General features: G+C 39.2%; 1 protein-coding gene across 11 annotated transcripts in view; it reads left to right on the forward strand.

Annotated features, from left to right (window-relative positions):
* Nucleotides 1-16,370, forward strand: part of ptprsa (protein tyrosine phosphatase receptor type Sa) — a 321,629-nt gene that overhangs the window by 141,678 nt on the left and 163,581 nt on the right. For all 11 annotated transcript variants that reach the window (XM_041791166.1, XM_041791171.1, XM_041791168.1 and 8 more), the window contains one exon: nt 2,284-2,506. In XM_041791166.1, the coding sequence (XP_041647100.1) occupies nt 2,410-2,506 (97 nt within the window). In that variant the 5' untranslated portion in view covers nt 2,284-2,409. The remainder of the gene's footprint in view (nt 1-2,283; nt 2,507-16,370) is intronic.

The following is a 16,370-nucleotide window of genomic DNA, read 5'->3' on the forward strand; positions in this document are numbered from 1 at the left end:
CCCACAGAATTAGCTGGGCCCCTGAAAACCCCGAAGAATGGGCCATCCCCATTTGTGATTCACTGATGATAACGGCGGAAATTCTGCCAGTACTTTTTGCAACTTTTAACCCCTTTTTGCTGTCTGATGCCCTTTTATGACATTTTTTGCCACCTTCAACCTATTTTTTGCTGCTTATGCCCTTTTATGCCAATTTTCTGCTGCCATTTTACCACATTATGCTCATTTTTGTGACTGTTTGCCAATTTTAACACATTTTTGCTGGTTTTACCCCATATTTACCACTTTTCACCCGTGGTTGCCACTTCTGTTTCTCAGTTTAAACCCATTTTAAAACTTTTTGGCAAATTTTGCCATCTTTTTGGACAGTTTTAACCCATTTTTGCCACTTTTCCCCATTTTTTTGCCTCTTTCCAATTATATAAGTATTCTCCATCAAAGTTGTCTCCATTTTTTCTGTTTTATTTATGATCCTGAAATTTGTGCACAGCATGGCTGAGCTCAGAACTCTGTCATTACTTTTCTAATGGTTTACTTCAGTGTGCCCATTCACACTGTTAACATCACCAATAAAAAGGCAATTCTGTTTCAAGAAAAGGGGTTTACATTTTGAAAAAGTCTTTATTTGTACCACAGCATAAATAAATAAAATCCATGTTTTGTGGCTTTGATCAGAGTGGATATTATTCAGGCTAAAAACAAAATATGGTAACCACAGCCTAACTTTACATTGGACCAGGATTTTGCTGACCTCCACTGGCCCTCAGTTAGGCTGGGCCCCAGTAAGCTCTAACCCACCCCCCTTATGGGTAGTCTTTAACCTTAACATCTCCCTATTACTCCCCAAAAAATATGTGACACAGACTTTTTGCCCCAACCCTCCTTATTCTCAAGCATTCACTGGGGACCCAATGAAAAGGCTTTGCAACCTACTTTTGGGTCCCGAACCATGATCTGAGAACCATTGGTGAGAGCATCATGGCAAGCCCTCTGCACAGCTTGTATTGTATTTATAACATAACATGTTGCTAATCTATCTCACTTACTGAGAATAATGGTGGGATTTTAAACTACCCACCCTCTTGTCAAGTGGCAAGTTCCAGTGTTGAAAAATGAAGCTACTGTGGAAATGGGAAAATGGGAAAAAAAACCCTGCAGTTTCCCTTGTGTCCACAAGAGGCCTTGCTGAAATCTCATTCAGTCCCATTAACACCCATGTCAAACTGGTCATATTTACAGCAAGAATTCACATGCTTACAGACTGGTTCAAAAATAGTTTTCTCTCCATGTTTAATTTTTCTTTGGTAGACACATAGTGACATTGGTGATTTTGTTATTACTCATCCATTTTTATCTCATTAAGGCAGTTATGCATAATTTAAATGGGGGCTCATCTTAAAAACAGATGAGCAAGATGTTGGCATGGAGGTTAAAGGTCTAACCTAAACTACATCTTTGCTTCCCACTAAGTTACTTAAAGTTAGTGTAAGAAAGAATTTCCATTATGGCACCCGCCATAGATAGGCTTCATAACTCCATTTCAGAAACCAGCTGGTGACTTCACCAAGACTATGTCCATGTTTTATGCAGTGTATGTTTTTTTATTGATCTAGAAATCCTGCACTGGGGTGTCAGATAAATGACATACATTTAATTTATTACATTCATGTCATGAATCTCCTTCACGTCCCTCTTCCTTTGCCTCCTAATTCATGTCTTCTTAATTAAAGAGTATGTATAACCACTTGGTGGTGGCTCTGTGCTGCACCAGACATATCAATGAGAGAAAATGTGTGCGTGTTTGTGTGCAGTGGCAGGCTTCCTCAGTCCCTCCCTGTAGCTTGGGGGATTAATGGCAATTTGACTAAAACAAAGAGACGGTGCCTGGAATATCATTGGGTGCCTGTGTAATTACAAGGCAATGAGATAAGCAAATAACGACAAGATCTGGCGATTAGAAAAGAAAAAAAGAAAGAAAGACAACAGTGACTCTCCTGCTAATTAAGGGTTGTGAGAAGATGCTGTTTGTTAGATAGGGAGGCTACAAGGTTGTGGGTGAGTGGCACTTTGCTTCCAGTGTAGTGTCACCAAACACTGTTACTTGCATTTATGTGTCAGCAGCAATGAGGGGTTGTAGAAAGGAAAGCAGATTGGTCTGGCGTTTAAGTTACATGTCCGGTCAATATGGGTGAACCACCACCATTTCACTCACCTTTTACTTAATTATGCATCTTTAACATATGTTACCGCCATAACAAACTTCTCTCCTTCTTTTTGTCACAGAGTGCCAAGCCATCCTGCGTGAAGACCCAACCATCCCTGCGCAGTCGGGGCCTCGGCTCTCCAGCCAGGTCGAAGATCGGTCCCACCCCACCCCTCCCTGCCCCCCCTTCCCCTATTGGAGCCAAGATGGCCACGAGCAGCGCCCCTCGCCTCTCCTTGCAACTCCTGCTGCCTGCCACCACTCTGCTGCTATCACTGCTGCTCACAGACTCCCACGCCTTATGTAAGTGTCACGACAGACTAACCATCTTTTCAAGGTGCTGCCCTTTAGAGGCTCATCAGTCATGTTTGATACACAGATTAGAAACTAAAAATAGTGTGGAAAGGTTGTGTATGGTAGGTTAACAAAGTGAACTTTTCTATCTGAGTCTCTTATACAGATACCTCAGCGGCTTTCTTTCTCGCCTTTTTTTGGTGGGATTTTATTTGTGCCTCAGAGTGTTGATATCTCATTTTGGAAAGGCTGTTTTCATCTCCAAAAGGTCTGATTTTATTGACTATCTATTTTACTGCAGAGAGAGAGAAAAGTTAGAACTTCACAGGAATGTCAAGAGCTAGGTTTGACTTGTAAGTAAATTTGTCTCTGTAATTTACTCAAGAGAGCCCCTAGGATCTCAGTTATCTTTTTCCAAAGGGAAAGGACATTTAGCCAAGCATGTGAATTATTTCTAACAGATCAGAAATGCACTTTGTGTTAAACCATGAATGTCCTTGATTATTTTCCATGTAGATGTTATGCTTGTTTATATAATTTGTCCTCCATAACTGGCTATGTTAGAGGGACATCAGTTGTCTCTTATCCCGCCCTGTCAACTCCTGCCCAGGATTTGTTCTGCACCATTTCCCCGTTAAGACAGGCTTAGAGCAGCATTAAGGAGACAGAACAAAGATGAGGCTCTGCAGAGAAACACAACCAAGAGTGATGGCAAGGTGGGGAGGCTCCCCCTTGGGTTTCATTGTTTGTAAATCATGCCGCTGTGTATGGTGAAAGGGTATGTATGTGTGGAATACTGTGAGAATGTGCACCAGGGGCATTTTAATGCTTGTTTGCATGTACAGTCTGCTGACTGTACCTACCAAGGGTGCAAGCAGTATTTACATTTTACTAGTGCAGATAGGCTGCAGTGTTTTCTAAATTTGTTGCATCAGAAAGGCAAGGTGTGCAGTTAGAAAAAGTCACATTATTGTTAAAGTCTGACTCAAACTTGACTCTTAAAATGCATGTAGACATGTTAGTTTGACTGAAATCTCACTATATCAAATTTCAAAAAGTTGGCCTAACACACCTAGATAATGTGGTTGGAGACTGATTTACTCTTTCATGCACACTTACCAGTCAGAGCAGACTAGATGAGGCGTTCTGAGCATGCTCCACAGTCCCTGTTTTAAACATTGGCCCAGAAGTTAAAGAGCATAAATGCTCAGCAATCCAGAAGTCACTGTGTCGTCTGCCTTTGGCTTTCCCCACAAGGTAGAAACATGGTGTTCATCTCATTCATACCAAAAGTAAACCCAAGAGTGTATACAAAATATACAGAGGTGCAGAGTTTGTCTATGTTTTCACTGTTCAACTTACAGCCAGCTAGATGCTTGCTAACTTGTTAGCAAGGTCCATAACTAATCGAGAAAGGGTCTTACTGTCACCTATAGAGATGAGTATCAAAATCTGGTACCAGCATAGTACTGGTACCAGCACATTAAATTACTATTAAATCAAATTACAAGACAGATTTTAGTGCTTCATTTCAGGACCTTACCACCCCAACGCAATCACAGCACTCCAGAGGAAAGGTGGGAAATGCATCTTGCGAAGGCATTAAGCCTGTTTCCTTTTCCATATCGATCAGGCACCATTTAGGCATTGGCACCTTATCCATTTGGCAATAGTATTGAAAAATACCCAAACAATAGCCAACCCTAGTCACAACTGAAGTGGAGGCAGACATACTCTAATCCATAAATCAAGTTTACCCACTTTGCATGTACCCTAGAACCAGGACAAGGATGGTGGAACAGTTTAATCACCTGTGGGAGATATAAAGTAGTTGAACTGTACAATGAATGTAAACATTTGCAGTGTTTCCCACACAAAGATAATATTTAGGTGGGCTATGGCAGGTGTATTTTCATTTACCCAAGTATATTTGCTGACCGTCTTGATTCCTTTTATTAAAATCCTTATACAATCACCTTCCATGCACAAGAAAGATATTATAGATTATCAGACGGAACAGCTGAGATGAAATTAAAACTAAAAGGAAATGCATGCAGATATTTAAAAATGCTGCAGAATGGGAGGACAAAAGCCTTTATTTGGGGTGCTGCTGTTTTGTCGCTTTGCTACTTGTCTGATTCTTTGGGTTAACCAAAAAGTTTGGCTCAGGCTTGATTGATAAAAGTAGACTAAAGACTAAAGGGTGATGGGGTAGATATTTTTTCCTTTGTCCTTCACCCTATCCAACAGAGACTAGTTATAAAAGAAAGCGCATGGAAAATGTGCCTTTGTTATCATAGTTTTTTTTTCTCTGCATGTGAAAGTCAATTTCATTTTCATATGCTTAAAATAAAGAAAGAATAAATGAAAATTAATGATGAAAAATCTAGATGGCCTTCATTTCCTGAGAATCTTTATATAGATAATTAAAAATATGCACCAGAATTGAAAATTACTTCCTACAATGGGGGTTAAACTATCAACAATGGGATAATTAAAGCATTCCTTCTCCCTGTCTAGGTCAATTTTTAAAGTCTCTACACTGGCAAAGCTTTGACCAAGCGTCTGAACACAATATTTCAGGAATTCTTTGACAGATTTTTTTTTTTTTTAACTCTGCAATAATTCCCACTCTGGCTCAAGGGTGAACAGATTTGATTTGTGTCAAAAGTCAAGGTCCTCTTCATCCCTTACTTATGAAACTCAAGGACCTTTTTAAAAATTTTCTTCAAGCTTTTTACAAATGTCCAATCTTTCTCAAGGAAGACCTGATTTGAACTGAAAGGTCAGGTTTATCTGCCCTTACATTCATCCTTTGCTTTTACAGCTCATGTTAACACAGAAACCACCACAGCCTACTACTGGTCTTTGACTGTCCAACAACAGTACACCTCACTGTGGCATGTAACCGCCATGCGGTCTTCCTTTTTCTTTGTATTTCAGCTAATCTGCAAAATAAATAAGATTTTCCACTGTGTTCCTTCTGTCAGTGTTTTCCTCATTTTCTTAGTGAACATGCATCTTCTTGGTGGTTTAAGAAAGCATAAGAAGACCTTTTTTTTCTCCTCATGTTGGAACAGAGCTGTCTGCTCCTGATTGCATGGTGGTTTGAGTGTCTGGGAGCATAATTTGAGTGTCTTTCAGCTCAGCTGCCTGAAAACATCTGAAATTGTACCCAGACAGCTGTCAAACAGATGCCTTTGTTCTCTTCCTTTTTTATTTAACTTTTCTGTCTCACTGATGCGAAGGCTACACAATAATTCATGAGTGAAAGTAAAGTAAAGGTACAAAAGCTCCTCCTCTAAACAGGTTGCCTTTTTAAAAGAGTTCCCCAGAAGGTTTCGACTCTTCCTCACTTGAACTTAGTCACAGCCTCTGTTTGCTCAGCCTGGTTTAAATAACAGTCAGCACAGTCTGCTTCATCTTTGTTGGAGATTAGCTTCCTTCTCTCTCTAACGTTCTCCTTACACAATTACACACACACACACGGCAGCAAATACACTAGCAGCAGGGCTCTCTCCCCATCTGTCAGTATCTGCCAGTCTTTGTCTGCTCTGCTTGTGGATATGATCGCTGTTTTTGTTCAGCTCTCTCTCTCTGTTTTTTCTCTTGCTCATATTCATTCTTTTTTTTTACCCAGTTTCCCCCCTCTTGGTCACACAAACACTAAAAAGCTCACTCTTCTTTCTCATCTCTTCTTGGCCACACAGCGTTTCCCCTCCATTATGTCTGCAAATATATGCACACGCTCAATACCTACTTTTGCTGTCTGTCTGATTGTCTTTCACACCCACATTCACAGCCAAACACACACACACACAGCCCAGTGGTGCAGTTGTCCAATTATAATCACTCCCACCTGCTGAACTGAGAGGATTGGGGTGGGATGAAGACACCAACCCCCCTCCTCTTATCAACACTTTCTCCCTCTCTCACACAAACACACGCCACAGTGGAAGCCACCTTGTTGCCCAGCTGAAAGCATGATGTCATCCCTTCCTCTCACATCCGTCCCTCCCTCCCTCTCTGCCCTCCATCCTTTTCCATTTAGACTCATAAATCACGGGGAGAAGGAGACATTTTTAATCAAAAGAGAAAGAAAGATGGCTCAATAAATCCCGCCACCCCGACCGTAATAATGCCTGCCTCCCTGTTTGTGTCCGTCTCGATTTGTCTGCACGTTTGCATGAAATTTGTGTGCAGGTGCACAGATGTGTGTGTGTATATGTGTGTGAAAGCAACTGTGATGTGTCACTTGAGTTCTGTCACAGCTGAGTGGCATATTTAGTGGGCACACTTGTAATCTTTTTCTAGAAAAGCTGTAAAATTTGATGGCCATGTTGCTTACTTATAAACCCAGAGTGAAATGTTAATATTTAATATTTATCTATATTTCTACTGACATCTGAAATCTTGTATACTAAGAGGCCATCAGTATTATGATTTAACAAATGTACAGACTAGGGATGCACAATATTATTGGCATATAGCCTAAGTGTTGAAAGATTGGCTTAAAATGTCTCTATCCACAGGTATGAACATTTCTGTTAGTATTTACAAACAATCTATCAGCTGTAGATAAAGACCAGTATTAACTGTAATTATGTTGTGTATAAATAAAGCTGTGGCGTTTTAACCAGGACCAACAAACCCAAGTCAGCTAGTATTGCATCATATCATATCGATATCTTACTGTATCATATTGTATCTATTTGCGATTTTTCCCCTGACATTGTGATTGCAATTTAATATGAGATTATTTCTTAAATTTCTCATCTTATCTCTCAACAAATACAAGCAGGAAATCATTCTATATTATAACCAACACAACAAAATCAAATAGGTCTGAACATTTTTGAAAGATACCTTAATTGTGACTATTTTGACTTGTATCGCAATTTCGATCTGAATTGTTGTATTGCATAGAATTATCATTTTTGTCATTCTTCTTTTGATTCAATAATACGAATCCAAAAATGAGGATAGTTGGATTTTTTTATTAACTATTCCTAAAAAATGACATTTGAATTTTTGGATGATGTGTAGAGCATGACATCTCCAGCACAAAAAAAGTTTTAAACTGCTATTTTGACCCACATTTCAGACTTGAGAAATATCCCAGCTTTTGCAATTTAAAAGTTACAGCAGGCTGGGATTCAATTTAAATTTCCATTTCTTGTATGGTATTGTATCTTTTGGTATTGTATTGTATTGTAACATATCAAACCGTATTGTATTGTATCTTACCTTCTCTTTCTTCAACTTCGCTGATCCTTATTCCTCAAACTTTAAAGTGTGTTTTAAGGATTGGAGTGTGCTCCTTTTTCATTCTTTAGCTTTGAAGTGTTTTTACGGACTTAAGTTATAGGTGTGATAAACATTCAAATATTGGTACCCTCATGGAATCAGCTAAAATGGATTGCTAAATGTCGACATCAGCATATTAGATTTTGGCAACAGCCAAATTAACACTGCATTCACTGATGAGTACTAGAACTCGAAGAATTAGAGGCAACTGATTACATAAAGATTGTAGGTAATACTCACTAAAAACAGTATTTGTTTAGTAGCAGGCACTTAGCCACTTAAACTTGTATCAGCTCAGTTTTACTTGGCTCATAAAGGCAACTATTCCTGGTGCCAACATTATATACATGAATGGGAAAGAGTACATGAGAGAAAACAGAGACAGAAGAGAGAGCTTAGCAAGAGGACAGGGGAAGAAGAGACAGGACTGGGTGCCCTTGTCTGGGCCAGTTTGGGCTAATGCTCTACCTTCCCCTACTCTCTTATTTTCAAGAGGGAAGAGAGGAGAGAAAAGAGAAAGAAAGAAGAGTTTGGTTGTTTTGTCTACCTATATAGTGGTGCCTCCACTAAGTGGCTCTATAACAGCAGGACAGTGCTGAAATATTTCTAAATGTTGCATTTGCTTGCGTTGTTATTTCTAACTATGAGGAAAAATCAGCCCCATCTGGAGCAATGTATCACCTTACTTCCATATCAGTACTCCACCTGGTTTCTAAAAAAGGGTGTCTCCTGTAGCCAATGCATTTGACAAGTATGTCATACAACCCCACCTGAAACAAACAGAGGAATCCCTTTAAAATAATAAATATAGTTTCATACTCAGACTAGATATCATATAGTGACCCTCAACATATGCAGAAGAACAACTGTTTCCTTCCCAACATTATCAGAGTTGAGTCTATCAATAGACAGTAAACAGGAAAATAACAGCTTTGTTGAAAGTGGAAATCAAGTCACCTATTTATAGAAATTATGCAAAATTGCAACCTAGGCTGCTTTTTAGTCCTGATTAAAGAGAAAGAAGCATCAAAACAAAAACACAACACCAGTGAAAGTGTAAAATATTAAATATACTAGACAGTTCTTGTTAAAAGAAACTGGATCAAACGCAGCAGTCAAAAGGCGTGTTGAATTTTTTACTCCAACCATCAAAAGGTTGTGTTTTTGACACTGTCAGGCTGGCCGATTAATAAATCCTCAGTGGATATTGAAGAGAAGTTCATTACTGGGTTATTAAACTTACAAATATCATCTTAATTTCTCACATCCTAATATTGGTTTTTGAATTATGAGCTGTGGGATGACAGACTTAGCATGGTGTTCACCATTTCCTCCACACAGAAGAGTAGCCACACATGCACACATTACCACACATTATGACCCTCAGGGGCCCATAATGACTTGATAAAGCCTTGTTTCCAACAGTTTCCATTATGAGGATTCCTTTAATTTTGTCATTAGGTATTTAAATCTGCTTTACAGCCACATGGGGAGAGAATATTCTGTCTTTGCACTCATGTTCTCTTCTATTGGAAGTTAAATTCATATTTTCCTTTCTGAATCAAGAGAAGATTAAACGCACCTAATTAAGGGCCAATTCACTGAGACATGAATAAGTCTGTATTTTGCGATATATATTCATTTTTGTCTTGCTGCTTGTGTTTCAGGATACTGCAGTGCTTTTTTTCTCTGGCCTTTCACCTCCTTTTACTTCTCCTCTCCTTTCTTTGAGCATCTTAGACTCCTCAGGAGCATTTTTGGCAAAGTATTCCCAATAATAATTGGCCAGAACTCAAAGTGATGGGGTGAGGCTGCTCAATTATTTATACTCCTTTGAAGCTGCCTATTTGAAAAAAAAAATGAAGCCCCTTAGTGGAGCTGTTATTTTCTTGTTCTTTTTCCTTACATCTCAGTCTGTTTTTCCCTCTACTCTTTTCTTCCTCCACTCGCTCCTTATCTTTTCCAGTCAAACAATGTTTGAGCCAACACTGTCAAGTTAACTCTTGTCAAATTTAATTTCATGTTCACCCTGCTGTTGCATGCGTGGCCCCCTGCTTTACTCTACACACTGTTTTCCCTAAAATGAGAAGAAAACAAGTTAATTTTTAATTGAGTTGCAGACATGAATCCCTGCCTGAAGTAGCCTCTTGGCGTTGGTGAAAGTCAGGAGGCTGATATGGGATGAATTCTCAAAGCTCACTTCTTACAAATACTGCAGGGAAAAGATTTAATTCAGCAGTGCAAGAACACATCTTTCTTTCTTTTAAAGGGCCCTTTGAAAACTTAATACAACTGAGTTAAAATTAAATAGGGATTTACTCACTGACGATTTTTTTCCAATGAAGATGCCAAAAACAAAATGTGGTTCCTATTACCACGTGTTGCATGTTATATATTTGAGCTTTTAATGCATTTGCGGTCAAAGAGACTTGATTTACAGCCCTGAAAGTGCACCAAAATCACCAAAACAAATTGGGAGCAGGGGTGTGTTTAGACTTTCAGACTTGGGTGGCCCAACTAGTGCACTGAAAGAAAATGTGCACTGCAGCATACACGGTAGGTCTGTGTAGCCCTAAACACTACACTGAACCCAACACAAGGTGACATGCACCTCCTCAAAAATGCATCTAATTGACATAGACCATGGGGCCACTGGATGACTGCCAGTTTCTGATTTGCCTACAGGCATCATGTGTTTACTCTATGGTGGCATTAACTGCCGCAGACACTGATGCAACTAGCCAAATGTACTTGCCAACATCAGATGTGTGTTTTCTCATTCATATGTTTCTCTTAGTGGCTGAACTGAGTAGCGGCTGATTTAGCTGCTGCAGTTTTCATCTTGCATGGCTTCAAACAAGCAGGGAAGGTAATGCAGTACCAGGAACTGGCACAGAAAAGCATGGATGCAGTTCTGCAGAGCAGTGTGGCTACAAAAATTCACAAGTTTGTTGTGCTCACAATGGTGTCAATCATGACAACATGGCTAAAAGACAGTTTTAATGCAGACATACTGTATAAACAAGACTTTACTTTTGCAGGGTTGGGGGATAAGCTTGATTAGTATGAATTTGCTCTCCAGAATCATCTACTGTTATTACAGTGTCTTACAGATGGTGTAGTCCTAGAACAAAGGATTAAAAAAAACACAACGGAAGAGTGGCGAGTAAGTCTTTCCTGTTTTATATTCTAGGACTTAGCAAGAAATAAATCTCAAGTTGCCACTTGCAACAAAACACTGTTTTTTTTTAGAAAACAACTTTGCCTCTTACCAGACAGACACCCAGGCATATTGTTAGATTGTGTGGTAGACAGTCAAATTCCAGAGAGGCTCATGCCATCCAGTTGGTGTTAATTTCATCAATTAAAACCATGAATAAAAGTTTTTCTCAACTACCTTTTTTGACAAGGAAGACAAGACTAAAACTAGCTGAAAATAGATCTTTGAAGAAAAAAACGTAATAAAATGCAAATAAAATGCAAGTTTAGTGTATGTCAAGGAATGTAAATGAGACCATGATGTAATTTCAGACAAAATTAGTGTGCCGTTCCCAGTATCTGAGCATGTGGACAAAAATCCTTGGTCCTTCCGGTCTAACTATATTCTTGTGAGGCCTGGATGGGGACTGATGGCTAGAGGACTTTGTTTGGACTAAACTTGAAAAAAGTGTATTTAATATTTGTGAACAAAAATTAAACTAAGAGTAGAAAATGTGACTAAAACTAAGAGGCACTTCAATCTTAAGACTCAGACTAAATATAAAATAGCTGCCGAAATGAACATAGCAACCTTACGAACCAACACTGCCTCTAGTAGATGCCCATTAACCATTGAATTGGTGCAGACAATATTATGTGGTTATAGTATAAGAAAACTCTAAATCATGACATATACCACCAATAGCTATAGTTTTAGCCAAAAATAGGGATAAATAATCTATTATCTTAGTTAGTGGTAATATATTTGATGTTTTTGTCTCTTCTTTTTGGCCATCATCTCTCTCTCTCTCTCTCTCTCTCTCTCTCTCTCTCTCTCTCTCTCTCTCTCTCTCTCTCTCTCTCTCTGGCCCAGTCCCTTTTTACCAACATGCTCCAGTAGCTTGAGCGGTGTTTTATGTACTTACTTTGACAGAACAATACGGGTGATTGAAGTGCAGGGAAGGCATTATCCCTCCATTTTTCCTTTCAGCGGGAAAAAAAAATGAAATTCAGCACATCAACAAGGTGGCTTTAAAATTGAAATACCTCTAATACTTTGATGAGCAAGTCTAGATCTTCAAAGTTTTGTGAAACCTCTAAAGAAATGTATTCCTTTATACCTGTTGGTCTGCATGGATTTGTCACACTGCGCAGGTAGGGATTCATCTTTGTATGGCTTTTCTTGGATTTAATATGGAAGGAAAGGTATTGAGAGGTTTTTTTTTTGTTTAGCATTGATGGAAAGATGGTGGATTTTTGTCTCCTTTTCCTTTGTGCTTTTTTCTTTGCTTTGATCAGCCCTAGAATTACACCTTTGCCAAGTGGAGGTGTCTTCTCCATTAAATGAGCCAACAAGTGTCAATTTCCTCAAGTGAGCCTCTAAATGACACAAAATTGTTGCCATTTCACCTCCTCTGTGTGTGCTCCATGGCCATTTTAAAATCAGACACACACTTAAGCTTAATTTCCCCGCGCTCTCTCTGAGGAATCGGGTCTATTTATTTCCGATGGGTAGAAGCTTTTTTCCTTTTTAGCCTTTAACAATGGTTTCAGTGGGACCAATTTGTGCATATTATAAGTGCGAGACTCTTTTTAGAAACAGTGCTTTGCTGTGACAGCAGTGTGGTTGGGCAAAGTTTTTCACCTCTGGGTACTAACACTCCAGAACTTATTTTATACTGGGATCCCACATCCTGCCACAAGTCCCTCATGACCTGCAAAGCTTGTGCCCTGCGAGTTTGTTTAGAGCGCAGTCAACATGGCACACTTGTAAAATGACGAGGGTTTTCATGATAAATAACTTCTTAACAAATTGGCTACACCACCTAAGATTGAAATCTTTATTTTTAAAGCAGTTTGTGAACATATTTTCAGTAAAGAGACAGTCATGTCTTTGCACTTCATAACTTTGGTGAAAAAAAAATGTATGTAAAGCATTTTATCTAATTAAATTGCAGCATTTGTTTAAAAATTTTGATTTTGTATTTTGTTAAGAGAAGAATTCAACACATTCAATCAATTCTTGAAAAGAAATGCATTTTTCAAGGTTATAAGAATTTCTTGTATCTGGAACTGGCTACACAGTCCAGGCTGCACAATCTTGCTTTGTGAATCATTACGTTCTCATCTTACTGGCACCCAAGCTGCCCTACAGTGCAATTCCCAATTAGCCTCTCTTCCTTACATTTTAATTGGAAAAGCAACTCTTACATCAACCCCTCTGCATAGGCGTAGGAAAATGTTTAATACCACTGGAGCCTGACCAACACATGCCCTGTGGAATAAAGCACCAGCTGAGAATAGCTTCAACTGTATGTCTGTGTTTTTTATGCTGATTTGCAGATGTTGGATTCTAATTTAAAGCACTACGTTTGACATTGGCATATATTCAAGCTTCACAAAAGTCACAGTGTTACATTCTTTGTGCCTTTAGACTTAACTTAAATCATGAGGTAATTATACTGCTCATAAGCACTTTTTAGGCAGGTTGACTCTAGATGAATTTGCGTTTCCTGTGAATCTCCAATTCCCTTGTCATAGTAATTGTGACAGGGCATCTGTTGCTGAAGTTCAAACCTGACCTCACCTGATTATGTTGTCCATCCCTGCTGTCCAACAATTTTCCCCTCAACAGTTGGCAACAGGCTGACCAACTTTTTTTTTTCTTGCTTTTATTTTTCTTGCTTCAGGTTTTTCTTTTCCAGCAGTAGTCTGCTGGTCTTTGTTGGCAGTGATTGCGTGAAAACCTCCAGACAAGACAAAGCAAGACGAGGTTTAGAGTAAAGGCTTGGTATCCATAGTGATGCCGCTCACCCAGTCAGCCAGTGAGAATTGGTCCTGATTGATGGGGCTTGGTTGTTTTGGCCCGCAGGGTTGGTGTGTGGTGTGTGTGAGAGTTAGAAAGGATACATGTCGGTTTGGAAGTTAACTTATGCATGTGTGCTGTTTAACATATCCTTGTGAATGCTCACTTTACTGAATCAATCCATCTGTCCTACCATCTATCCCTCTGCCTATGTGTTTATGTGCTAAAGCATGAATGTGTGCACATGTGTGTGCTGATACAGGCTGTTAGAGGTTTTTGTCAGGTTCAGGACTGACCGACAGACAGCTCTAGAAGCTTGGCAGCCTGCTGAGTCTTTTGGATTGCTGTTAGGAGGAAACTGCATGCTGGTAATTCTCTTCACATACAAGCTCCTGATGGCTGTAGCAACGTCTCTCTCCCTGATTAGTCATGAACTTTCACATCACCTTAGCAAATGTTTTTAAAAATTAGAGAAGACAAATGTATTTGAGTATTTTCCTTCCCATTTAATGACAATATGAACTAAACAATATACTAAAATTTGATACAAAATTATATAATACAACTTGATGTGTCATGATGCCATGCTATACAATATGAAACTATATGGTATATTTAAATTTGGTTATGGTTAAAAACTGCAGTGCATTTCCATCAGCTCTCACAGACTGTAGGCTAATCTTTATCATTTATGTCATGTTGTTACCAACCTCATTATTAGATATTTTATGCAATAAGACTAATTTGCATGGAAAAAGGGTATTCTGTTCCCCAGATAACAGCATAATGGCTCAGCATCTCTGAGGGTGCGTGCATGTTTGTTGTGATTGACCTACAACATGATAATGGGAGCATTAAAGTTGTGTCTTAAAGTTTTAGAGTTCACACACTATTGTGGAGCTTTAACAAGACATCACACCATTCAGCCACACAGAGACAGAAACATATTTAAACATTTTTAAACAGCACCATCGACTACAACCAAGAAATAACAGCAAATAAACCGTGATTTCTAACACCAATGTGTTACACATCTCCTGTTTTATCTTGTTGAAAATAAGTATGGAGAAATGCTTCAAGAGCTGACTTTGATTAGAGATCATGGAGCAGGTGTATCAGTACATCCAGGTGTGCCAGTTACATTTCCTTGTGGGCATGGTTCAACAAAGTCCAGTTGTTTTCCAGCTTTGTCACTTTCTCTCTCAGTTATGAAGAAAAACACAGACTCATGAGCCTGGTGTAGTTTCCGACTTTAAGTGTGTGTGTTCCAGAGCGAAGGCGTCTCCTCTTCAACATTGTAGCAGAATGAGCAATTATGTTATACAGGGGAAGTAACATAATCGGGGACGGGGAGGGGGGCAAACATGAAGCGAACAGCAACAATTTTGGATATTATAGAAAATCTGTGCATATTTCCATCCATCCATTTTCTATACGCTTATCCCGTTGGGGGTCACGGGGGGTGCTGTAGCCTATCCCAGCTGTCATTGGGCAAGAGGCGGGGTACACCCTGGACTGGTCACCAGTCAATCGCAGGGCTGACATATAGAGACAGACAACCAGGCATGCTCACATTCATACCTACGGACAATTTTAGATCTCACAAATTAATCTGGTGAGCATGTTTTTGGTGGTGGGAGGAAGCCTGAGTACCTTGAGAGAACTCACGCATGCACAGGGAGAACATGCAAACTCTGCACAGAAAGGCCCTGACCAGGAAGCGAACCACAGACCTTCTTGCTTTGAGGCAACACCGCTAACCCCTGCACCGCCTTGCGGCCTATGTACATATTTCTAATTTTTGAATTGAACTAGTTTTGAACCATTATACCCAAGAAGTCCTCTAAGAGGTATTAAGAACAATTGGAGAAATGGCATGGCTGGCAAATCGAGACAGATAGACAGACACCAAGTTTAGCAGTAAAGGAACACATGATATGGTACGTCACAATTCAACACAATAGGATACAATATAATATATTCTGTCGCCAAATGGCAAAAGCGGCTTGATACATTAGGGTACACTACAATACAAGACCACACAATAAAATTACTATGCTAGTAGAAAAGTAGAACTATTAAAGGGACATAAACAGTGAATAAAACAATCAAAACGTAAAAAAGAAAGAAGCAGAGAAGTGCAGACCAAACTCAACAACATACTATACATGGAAAACCCCACTTTAGCTTTTAAAGCTAAATCTGCTTGGGCAGTCAGTCTTGATAGCCTTTATGTGGTTGTGTGTTTGTGTATCATGTGTCTGCTATTAGGCTTAAATATACATCAAGTTAGATCTCAGCCTGTGTCAGCCCCAGTTAACCAGTCTTCAAATAAATAAAACCCAGTTGATAAAATTGCTCTTATCCACTTTGTGAGCATACCAGAGAATAACTGACATTACCTCTGTTAACATACAAAGCCTGCATGGTGTCTGTTAAGTTAAATTGGCAGAGAGAGGAATGAAAATGTCTGGAATAAGTTCTATGCTTTTAACTCATTGCTCTGCATTTACAGTAAATCAAGGCAAAAATGTTAAAATAGGTGCCATTCTCATCTGCATC

Source organism: Cheilinus undulatus, linkage group 7 (assembly GCF_018320785.1).
Source record: "Cheilinus undulatus linkage group 7, ASM1832078v1, whole genome shotgun sequence".
NCBI classification, from domain to species: domain Eukaryota; kingdom Metazoa; phylum Chordata; class Actinopteri; order Labriformes; family Labridae; genus Cheilinus; species Cheilinus undulatus.